General features: G+C 37.1%; 1 protein-coding gene across 1 annotated transcript; it reads right to left on the minus strand.

The window, feature by feature from the left end:
- Positions 1–741: 741 nt before the first annotated feature.
- Positions 742–11013, minus strand: LOC150079998 (uncharacterized). Its single transcript, XM_090383326.1, has 8 exons — positions 10839–11013; positions 10474–10632; positions 9952–10113; positions 9583–9771; positions 5319–5495; positions 4057–4119; positions 3713–3808; positions 742–1176 (listed from the first exon to the last, which is right to left on the minus strand). The coding sequence occupies exons 1-8, from the start codon at positions 10968–10970 to the stop codon at positions 1030–1032; spliced, it is 1125 nt and encodes a 374-aa protein (XP_090239452.1). The 5' UTR covers positions 10971–11013; the 3' UTR covers positions 742–1029.
- Between the last annotated feature and the right edge of the window lie 869 nt (positions 11014–11882).

Genomic DNA, 11882 nt, shown 5'->3' on the forward strand with positions numbered 1-11882 from the left:
GAACAGAGGATTCCTGGAGGAGAGATACCTTATGATATTACGTTGGACGGCTTCACGTTTTTCAAGTGAATCTTCCTATAGGGACTGCAGACAACGGAGACATTTTCATTGATTAGTAGAACGGTTGCTTTGTGAAGGACAGTAGATCTATAGTCCTTAAAGCGGAAAGTATCTTCTTGATGAATCCAGTTATTTTCAAAGATTTTGTAGTAATGATTATGAAACCGGATTGTGAAAGCAGTTGCTTTCTTCCAAAATTGACTCTTACATTGATCATTTCATTACTGCTTTGAATACAAACTGAACTGATATTGTGGAAGTAGTCGAGAATATGAGATGATCTGAAATTGCAAAAGAGATAGATTGGCACTTAAGTAGATTTATAGAGACCCCGTTGTCTGAGGCCCACTGCATGAGTTGCTTAGAGCTGGCCGGAGTTCAATTTAATCCGATGGAATTGAAATGAATGATTAGAGTTTGATGTCATCAGCAAGGTTGCAATTTGAATTGAGTATCCTGATGCTATTCGAGGAAGGTCATTGATGAAGAAGGTCATTAAATAGAAGATCACCTAGGAAAGAACTGGGAATTTCCACTAGACAAGGATAAAGAGTTTGAATGAGCACTGTTGACCAGAACAGTATATCATCTCTGAAATAAAGGGTAGCTTTGAAATCATCAAACAAGAGGGTCCTGAATTCTACAATCCTTCAATTTGATAATAAGAATGTATGAGACTTTATGAAATGCACTGGTTATATCTGTAAAAACAATCCACTAGTTGATCTTTGTGAGCACAGCCAGAAACAAAGTGCGAAAATAGAGTCAATAAACTGAATCAAAAATTTGTGAGCTAGTGCTTGGAGAGAGAGCCTAGAGATAAAGAGGTTTTTCTTTTCCTTATGAGGCTCCTAATGAATTGTCAATAAAGAATTGTTCACTCAATTTTTGATGTTTACATTTGAACAATTCTGTGATACATATTATGGGTGTCAAGTAACAAACGGAATTGAAACGTGTGTCTTTTGACTATTCATCTCTCTTCCGGTATTCGTTTTGTCGTTCTGAGACAAATAGTGATGTATAGATTGCAGCTGAATGAAGAGATTTATTCGATTGTTTGATGGCATCTTCGAATCGGGTGCAGTTGGTTTCCCAAAGGAATGCGTCTTGTTCCTGGAAATAAATGAAAAAATAAAGCTATCATCCCAAACGTTTTCATCTTAATTATAATACGCTGAGTGGCCAATTTTTTAGGTACACCTATCTCTTTCATGAAGAGCATCACTTGTTCGTTATCATATAAATCACAGGAAAAATATGTAGGGATACTATGCATATGGCTGTCAGTGGGCACCGATATGAGTATCGTAAAAACGACAAACCTGTTGGGATTTTTGTTTTCTTTCGCCTTGTATATTGGACTCCTTGGTATCAATGGAGCAACATTTGTGTGCCATAAGTTATTTAGAAATCGTTTCCGACCAAGCATCTCTTCATGGCTGCAGTATATTCATCTGTACATGGATTCTTCAAACACGAAAATGCGCCATAATGTACAAAAATAATTCTAGGAACGTGATTGTGAATTCAGCTTACTTGGCCTCTCCGGTCACCAGTCAGTGCAATATTAAACCCTTGTGGGATGAGATGAAACGAACTGTTCGGAGTAGAGGTCTGCAACCGATCCTATTCTCAACAACTGTGTGGAAGAAATTGGGTCAAATGGACTAGATCCCTGTGGCACACTTTTGATGTCTCGCTGATTTCATTCGACGACGAATCTAGACTAAAGGGCGAAACTATTCGCTGTTTGATAATGTATCTAATAAAGTGGCCACTAAGTGTAAAGGATAATTTATTTAATTCTAAAACACAGCATCTTAAATTAACAATAAAACATATCCACTTCTAATATTATATTTGTGTAATATTAAGTTTTCAGTGTATGTGTCAGCCCGTTGGGAATGTTAATGAGATCCCATTAGAAAGCAGATGCGAAAAAGGTGATGGGCAACTATCGATGAATGAATTTCATTTCAGTGGTGGGTAAAATCATGACATTTGTGATTAAGAATACTGAAGCAAAAGGCCTTTTCCTAAGAAATCAAACATGTATAATATATGGAAGCAAGACAACTTTCGAAATTATTAACCTTGGCATCAGTTAGCTTTTGATGCAGTATACCGATGAAAGACTATTATACAAACTAGAACAAATTGGGTTACTGGTGAGAGCCTTTGTTGGATTAAGAGTTGTTTGAAATGTCCATAAATGGAGATGCCTCACAAGTGTACCAGTGTAGCAAGTGGAGTCACTCTGAGATTACTGCTGGATCCCTAGGGTTTCTACTCTGCCTAAATGACATTGACGATGAAGTACAGAGGAAATTGTTCAGTTAACGTATAAAATTCTATAGTAGAATTATTATTATTTTTTTTATTCAAAAATAAATAATAGAATACAAAAAGACGTTCATGTTGGTCACACTGTAAATACTTATAGAACCGGCATATTCCTTGATTGAGACTTGCAATGCTTGAGGATAATGATTTATACTTCTTGATTTGATGGCATAAAGAGGGTTGTTTCAATTGCAGATATTGTCTGACAATTGAAACTGAAGTTCAATGCTTTCATACCATAAAGTTTTGCATGTGGGGAGCAGAAATCGAGGAATTACTTATACACTGTGAGGGATAGTTAAAAGTGGTTCAGGACGAAGAAGACCTAGCGGTACGAGAAAATCTAATGTGATAAAGATGCATATAGAAGAGCACAAGGTGTCCCCCGTCTATGATTTACAGGACCTATGCACGATGTCTGTGACCCTTGTTTAAGATGATGGTGAGACCTCATTGGCATATTCCATGTAGTGATGAGTACAAAGAAGAGCTTAGTAGCTGTAGACTTGTAAAATAGATATCTTTGGGGGGGGGGTGGATCTAACTAAGGTGTGCAATGCTCTAGTGGGGATCAGCATAACGAACAAGGATGGTTGGAGAGACCAAATCCTCCCATATGCTGATAAGTAAATATGCACTGAGAGCAACAATGAAATGGCATGATGAAAAGTTTCTCATTTACATGTCTGAATTTTAAAATTCAAATTCAGATACGTACGGATATCCGTCACTGACGAATATTTCATATGAAAAGTTCTAATATAGAAATTCAGCTCCATCACTTTAAATTTTTTTCCAAATTTAGGCCGGTACGAAGACAAAAAAGACCTTTAGGTGACACAGAGAATATATGGGAACTGTTTACAATGGAAAACTACACTTGGGGACAAAAAGTTATTCCTTGGAAACTGGTTAATTCTTAAATCATTGTCTTTTGGACAGTAATAATCTGTCAGGTTAAAAAAAAATTCCTTATCTTGGGCAATCCTGAAAGTCGTTTGTGTCAGTGGAGAAATAACGAAAGGCATTCCCGAAGGAAAAGACTTCATCAAAGCAACAGCCATGAATGTTTCAATGTCCTTTGTTATTTGCATACCAAAAGTATTGGTTAATATTTCGCCATGGAAAGTCTACTTTGTACCGTAATTCTGCCGAACCTTTGGACGAACAGGCAGGCATCTTGAAATATCCTCCACAATTTCATGAGAGGCATCCATGGAAATACTTGCACTTTTCGTCATAAGAACAGTTTTGACTTAAGAAAGAATTACAAGAAATGTTAAAGATGATTCAAGTATTCACTCACCAGAAGACAACTGGAGATGTCGAACAACAGATAATTCAGTTTGCGATAAGTTTCTTCAATCTCTCTCTTCAAATGTTCATTTTCTTTTTTTAGATGCTAACAAGAAAGCGAAAATCAAAAATTAAGTAATCATAAGCATTGAATGAATTTTTTAAAAAAAGATAAATGAGCTCACATTGTTAACGACATGCAGAATGTCTGAAGTGCATCTTTATTCTCATTCCGTCTATTAAAAATCAGGCTAGAATGCGTACAGTGAATAAGAAATCCCGAGAGAGAAAGAGAGATCAGGTTCTACAATAATGTCCTTACACACTTATACTAGTAATTTCATAAAAGAGTACCTGATTGGTGAGTTCGGAAGCCACCAGTTTATTCTCTAGTTCTTTCTTTTCAGTATTTTCTTCCTGAAATAAAAACAAAATAAATTAAATGAAATGAAGTCAAAGAAACTTAAACATTTGAAGATATACCGCAAGTTTCTCATGGCCACATTATTGATCAGATAGATCCCTCCCATCTGATCTGCAGTCCGCCCATGACTTCCCTCCCATCTGATCTGCAGTCCGCCCATGACTTCCCCCCACCTGATCTGAGTCCTCCCCGCTGGAGTGCTTGCCCTGAAACAGATTTTCGGAGTAAGAAATTTTGACATTAGTTTTGGGCACTCATCTGGAAATATGAGTGCTCAAAACTGATTTCAAATTTCTCGGTCGGTTTGCTAGACGAAAAAGCTGAATTTCCGGAAAAAAAACATGTAGCCCTCGTCAGACTGAGACCAACTAACTCAGCCACGTTGTGAAAATAGCCATAAAAATGCGTCGCATCTTTGATAAAGATTCGAACTGCGACCTTTTTCAGTTGGTGTTGTTTGGAGCATTAGCAACTAAGGCCATATTGCTCCGGCAATATGCGGTGGTCATTCCCTGACCTTTCCGCATCCTCCGTATTTGATGGTCACGGGCTCGAATCCCGGTCTAATCAAGAAGCGTGTGCTACGCACTGCTGCTCCTTCCCACCTTGCTACGGAGGCGCCATCAATTGGTGTAGGGAAGACGGTGATTATATTAACCATACTACCTGCGAGGGCCTGTTCCAGTAACTAAGGTATTCAATAAATTGTGAGTAGATCAACATACAAGGAGAATTAAAATTTTTTTTATCGACAATAAGAGCAAGGTCCTTATGCCCGTCAGTTTTCAAAATGACGGATTATCGAAAAGAAACAGTGGTTTCAAAAGGGACAGGTAGGTTTCCATTCTGCAGAATGTTATCTGACCCTACTTTTTTCATCATAAAGAAACGAATTTGACTAGCTTATTGGAATTAGATGTTTTTATAGAAGGATGCCATCTTGAGAAGATTGCTGGTGAATGTAGCGATGCGCACTAACAATAATTTAGACATCCAAATTAATATTGAGTGGAAGCGAAATCTATCCGATAATATATTTACTTTATTTTCAATTAGAAGATATGGACCATGGATAGAGTTAATAAATCAGGACAATACTGTTTATTAAGATAATTATTGTTTTATCAAGATATTTACTAGTACTAGATATGAAAATTTCACAACGTTCAAGTTTGGAGACAAAAATACTTACTTCTTTCTGTTGTTGTTGTTGTTGTTGTTGTTGTACGAGTGCTATTTCAGAGTTAGAACCCTCTACCTGAGCTTCTGGACACTCATCACTTACGTGTTCTTGCAGATCCTTTCTACATAATTCGACTTTGCAGAATTTACATTGGACTAAACCAAACTCACAGGATCTTTCATGGCTCTGAAAGAAAGAAAACACCCAATACAAGTAGGGAGCAGTAGTGAATCATAACTAAACACTTAAGAAGAGGAACTTACCCAAACAGACGAAATGTCGATCTGAAGTCGTTATACTCTCTTCTGGTGTTCAAGGTTCTGTGATAACTTAGAAAACTTTAAATGCTAGCTAACGCATATTTAAAGATTCGCTTTTTACCATGTGAACGTTATCAAACACTCTTTCGCGATAGCATACCGTACTTTATAGAAAGGGGGGGATTCGGCGTGAGGCTAATTACGTGCGCTGCGACTTCTTCTGCTTCTCCTCTTCAAGAAAAACTCTTAAAAGATTCCCAAAAACTAACACACAAAGGGAGGCGCTCAAACATTTATGCTTTTTCTTGTGGCAATCAAAATAAAATCGGAATTTTCCTATTCGTTAGAAAAGCTGTTGACCATCCTCTCTAAACAGCATGATATCTATCCAGCGGTGACTCGCCCGCTTCTCCAAGTTCTCAAAGACAGTTACCACCTACGCTCTTCTAGTATCAACGTATGTAAAAGAACTATTTCTCTCTCCACTCCTTGATCTGCTCCAAACAGTCAACGGTAGGTGGGGCTGTCTCTAGTCTGTAGAAACTGCTTTGCTTCCAACGCTCTTATGACTCTCCCACATCGTCCTACGCATTTCTAGAATAAGTGTGTATAGAAAAAACTATTTCTCTCTCTATCTTTCCACTCCTTACTGAACGCCTGCACAACAACGGCTAGAGGTAGGTGGAGCTATTTCTTGTCTATAGCAACTGCTCTGCTCCTCATGTTCTTGTGTGTTTTTATGTTAATTCAGCATCCGGTTCACTTCGAAGACGAATAATTCTTAAAGAAGAATAATAATTACTTGGGTAACTTTGCATTTTTTAAAGAGTCTTCGAAATAGTATAATGCAATACTATAATTGCTAATGTGATCATAATTACAGATAATTACTGAATCGTTACAACATAGGTTTGTTTGTGAGTCTTGAAGTCGCTTAATGATTCTTTCAATGACAGTTGTCCACACGAAAATACTGCGCAAAAACAAAAGACATAATGTAATTTCTCTTATGTAACTTTCCTTATATTCCAAAGTGTACATGAAGTATTTGTTGTTGTTGTAGGGTTTTATGGCCATCAGCGACTAAGCCATATTGCTCCGTGTATATTGTCTTTAGATTGCGTGTGTTCTGAGATGGATTCTCTGTTTGCTGGACGAAAAACCCGAGTTTCCGGGAGAAAAAAACCATGCTGCATTCGCCTGAGATCGATTAATTTATGCCCATTGTGAAAAGGGTTCATAAAGATTCCTCCCATCATCGACAAGGCTTGAACTCAAGTCCACCAGGTGTGAAAAGGACGGCGATTCTACCAACTGTGCTACCCACCACAACTGTAGCATTTGTCTTCTCAATCTTCGGTGCATACATGATATTAACTCTATAAGGGCAAATGACCATTAGTGATTTTAAGATTATTATAAAAAGTGAGTACTTCATCAAGAACAAGTAAAAAAGAGATTTATGAACATGTACACAGATGATAGAAAACAGCAGGAGAACACCATAAATACGAATTTGGCAGTAAATCACTTCAGTTTGCTTAAAGGAGAGAAGGATAGAGTTCGACAGAAATCAAGATAGCCACTACACTTCCTCATTTTTACTTCTGAAGACGGAAGCGTGTGGATGGTACTTTCTGTTTCTGATTCCTGCTTGAAGCCAAGTTTCTGTAGGAAGCAGAATATCGAAGAAAGTTACACATTCATGCTGTTATTTTCCCAGTGCTGAGATAATTTTGCTAAACAGCAGCGATCGTTGTAACAGAATTTGTATTCTCAAGTCATTTTGAATGAACGTGAAATTGAGAAGAAGAGAACTTCTGTAAATTGTACTTGTACACTAATAGTCTGTTATAGAAGCTTTAAAACGAGGTTGGTTAGGGCGACTTCTTCATCCGAAGAGTCGGAAGTGATAACAAACGAGGTGTAGGTACTAGGTAGGAAAGCTTGTTTTAGGGTTCAGGCTCTCACTTAGCAATAGCAATAGTGATAACTCCCTACGTAACCTGAGGCTTTAGCCCTAAACTATTCTGTAACCTTTGAAATATTCAAACTGTCAGCCTCTACCCGTGAAAGCAATCTATTCCAGAGATCAACTGATTAAAAGCTGATTAAAAGAAAACGTCATACAATCTAGTCTAGACCTCTTCCCCTGAAATTTGAATACGATTTCTGGAGTTCTCTGTGATAGTGAAAATTTCGTCTTCATTCATTTTACTAACCCCTCTCAGAGCCTTATAAACCTCAATCAGGTCATCACTTCTGAGGTGACTGATTTCCAAGCTCTGTAGCTAACATATTCGGAGTCTTTCCTCATATGGTTGCCCATTTGCCGATCTCACTATGTGAGTTGCCCGTCTTTGGTCCATTTCAAGAAGTTCAATGCCATTTTTTACACGATGTCTCCATACTTGAACTCAGGATTCCAAATTTCTTGTTAATTGCCTTATACAGCGGGACTATGACCTCCATATCGCTACAGGATTATGTTGTTTAAATCACCGATAGGACACCATGGGCTTTCCTGGCTGCCTGTTTACACCGCTCAAAAAACTTCATGTCTGCCCATGTTATAACTCCCAAATCCAGATCCCTTTCTTCCTATACTGTTTTTAATTCAACCCCATCAAATGTATAATTTATTTTGGGGCTGCTGTTCTCCAAGTGTAAGACCTTGCATTTTGCTGCATTAAAAAACGTAGCTGCCACTTTTTTTACCACTCTTGCAGCCTGTTCAAGTGATACTGAAGAAGCGCTGCTTGGTATTGATCATTAACTACTCTACCTGTCTTTATGTCATCTGCAAAGTTTGACATCGAGACCTCTATCCCACCATCGATGTTATTTATGAAAATCAGAAACAACAGTGGTCCAAGAACCGATCCCTGAGTGGGATCCCACTTCTGACTTTACACCAATCTGAAGAATATCCATTAATTAAAAGCCTCTGCCTTCTGCCCTACAAACCATCCAGCAATCCATCTTAGAAATTTTCGAACATGTTCCAGCTTATACAACAATTTCTCATGAGGGACTGAGTCAAATGCCTTTCTAAAATCCAAATAAATTAACTATATTGAAATTGTTTCCTACATCCATCTCACGAGTCAAAAAGGTTACTAAATTAGTTAAACATGATTTTCCCTTAACAACACCATGATGTGTATTATTCAGAATGCCTTACCTATCTAAATATCCCTGGATTACACTCTTAATCATTGTGTCTAAGATTTCCTCTGCCAGTGAAATCAGACTAACTGGTCTGTAGTTACCAACTTCGCTCTTAGAACCGCCTTTAGGTATTGGTGATATGTTGACACTTCTCCAATGCAACGGAATCTCTTCCGAGTTCAGAGATACTCAGAGAAGAGATTACTTTGCATTGGAGAAGACACCCATAATTAACCTGAATGGTCCAATACACTCCCTGGCGGCCTCCCTCAAAATTACTGGGTACGTGCTATCAACACCAGGATATACAATCAACTTCTGAAGTGATTCCAAGTTCATTGTTAACGTTTTTAATTTTTATGAGAAGACCAAGTCTAGAAACTAAAAACCTTGATTTCTTCAGGAATCAAAATATGATACCTTCGCAATTATTTGAGAAAGTGTTGCTTGTAGAAAGTGAAGATCCAATGCCATCAAAAGATATGGATGGAATATTATGATGGGTTGATGAGACTTGATCTCCGTGTACAGATCTAAAAAAAATGTAGAATATAATTCGATTTGTCTCATAACTAATTGTTAATAAGTAATAACCTACTTCAGTTAGAAATATTGCTTATTAGTGGTGCATCTCCCAGGCAACTCAAAATGACAGCTGTACATTGTAAAGATTAGTGGTATTGTAATAAGACTCAAATTATTCAGTCACTTCGACGCAGTCAAGTATAATCATTGAGATACGCAGAGCATTTCGGACCTTCCAAATGCCAGAAATCTATCTAACATTGGAAGGAGGAGGATAGTACAGCGTCAATATGGTCGAACATGACAAAAATACTCACGGTCAGGTATTGGTGATCTGTTGATAGGACAGATTCGTCGGTATGAAAGGGATCTTCACTAACGGCGAAATCAGAGCTCGTTTTTTGATAACATCCGGATAGCCAATGTGTGGCCAAATTCATCTGTGTCAGTAGAGAGTGGCAACCTGGACATCTGACATTTGCATAATAGTACAATCGCTCTTGAATCTATTGGAAATTCATAAGAATGAAGTTTTGAATTCCTAAAATAGAAATGAAATTTCTTCTATTGGGAAAGAGAAATTGAAAGAGCACTTAAGGAATTCTAACTCAAGAGGAAGTTAATAAAATAAGCACTTCTATTTCGAGCGATAAGTGAAAGTACAGAACAAAGGCGTTTCCACTTACATGAAAATATTCACTGTTAAATTTCTGCAACCAGTATGGGCATATTTCCACAAAGAACACGGCGCATTTATTCTTTAAATGAGATGAAAGCGATTTCCCTTTCATTCCAGCTCTAAACTGAGGCCAACTTAACTTTCCTTCACCGCATCGAGCTCGGTGTTCCTGAAAAAAGGATTCGAAAAATGTAAATTTTCGTTAATGAAGGACCCTCATTTCATTGTTTCTTGAATTAAAAAAAATACGTTGTGCTGAGAAAGCGCAACAGGCACAGCTGACATATCTACAAGGGGGATTTTGAAATCATCGATCGAATAATCCAGCGTCATAGAACTAGTATGTATTGTTCAGTATTTCAAAATGAAATTTTAACTTTAATCTTCTCTCCAATTCTAGAATTTAAGCTTATGGGGCTTAAGGTCTAGAATTGATCTACTATATATATTGGCCTACTATATATAAGGCCTACTATGCATTTCACTTCGAGTAATGTACTTATAATCACTCATTTAATTTTAAACTTACTCCTAAATGTTCTTTTCTAAACTTCTTTGAGCAATACGGACATGTCAGGCAAACCACAGGGCATCTCTTCTTCAAGTGTTCACCCAACGTTTTACGATTCATCGTAACATCGCAATGAGGACACGTTACCTGGGCAAGGTCACACTTCTTTTCATGATCCTATGGAATATACAAAACAATTCATATACACCATATTTGTTTATTTTCTCTGGATAATAGAAACAAACATCTCAAAGGTAAAATTTCCAATGAAATGCTGATCATTTCCCATGAAGAGACTAATCAAAATATCTATAAAACATATCTAGTCAAAGACTGGATATGTTTTATAAATTTATGACAATCCGACAGTTGTCAACGCTTACCTTTATGCTAAAGTATTCGAATGCTTTCTTACAGCTCTTACAAAGAGCAACACCTTTTGTGAACTCGGATTGGAACCTTTCTCGTTGTGAATTCGCACAAAGGTCTTCAGAAATTTTTTCAACGTCGACCATTATGAGATCATAACGAAAGTCCGTGTACCTGAATTAAATATAAATAGTTGAGGAACGTCTGGACTGTCTTTGAGGTAAACTAATAGCAAGCTGTGGGGGGCGGGGTAACGTTTATTACTTATGGGGTTTTTTTTTTTGTATCTTTTCCTTTTGTATTAATGTATATCCCCGTAGTCCAATCCTCCCACTTTAGCATCTGACTTGTTTGTTCTCAGAAGATTACCTGACTCGAAGGGGACCTTAATTATTTTAAGTATTTCTCCACAGGATTGGCTGAGTTTCGGAATGACAGACTCCAACACATGAATGTAAAATAAAACAATGTTTATTAACATATCATACAGAAACTAATAATAGTGACTTGTTATTTCATTAACCTTTATATGTGTAAATATCTTGTTCAAACTCCAATGTTTTATCATCAGATATCCTATTCTAATACACATTATTATTCATTATGCAATGGTGTCTCTTCGTGTTCTTTACAGGGACTTGGATAGGTCGTGGTATTCACTTCACATAGATTCTTCCAACTCTTCTTCTGAACAGTCTATATAATACACCAACAACTACCAGCCAATGAACTGGCTCACAAAAACCTTCAGAGTTCGTGTCTCAATTTGTAAGAAAATTTCATTTATTCAATTAGACACCTTTACTGCAATCAGGTTAACAGGAAATATTAATCAATTCAATTTAACATTACCCTTCAGGACCGTTAATCCCCTATACCTTTATATATATCACTTTTAATTAGCCCCTACTCAAATCAGAAATACTCTCCACAAATCAACTCATTATAAATCAAAATTCCAACCTTTAACTTCATATATAATATAAAAACCTTTCCCAACTTTAAACAATTCTCAGTTATCTATTAAACCCTCTCCTTCCATCAAGCATTATTATGAG

Source organism: Mastigoproctus giganteus, chromosome 10 (genome assembly GCF_048544385.1).
Source record: "Mastigoproctus giganteus isolate SK-2022 chromosome 10, ASM4854438v1, whole genome shotgun sequence".
In the NCBI taxonomy this organism is placed as follows: Eukaryota; Metazoa; Arthropoda; class Arachnida; order Uropygi; family Thelyphonidae; genus Mastigoproctus; species Mastigoproctus giganteus.

Bases quoted from the DNA above. Each gene is read 5' to 3' on its own strand.
- LOC150079998 (XM_090383326.1), bottom strand. From the start codon at position 10,970: ATGGTCGACGTTGAAAAAATTTCTGAAGACCTTTGTGCGAATTCACAA. The intron at 10,633-10,838 runs GTAAGCGTTGAC...TATATTCCATAG, and splicing joins TCGAATACTTTAGCATAAAG to GATCATGAAAAGAAGTGTGA. The intron at 10,114-10,473 runs GTAAGTTTAAAA...TCCTTTTTTCAG, and splicing joins TTAGAAAAGAACATTTAGGA to GAACACCGAGCTCGATGCGG.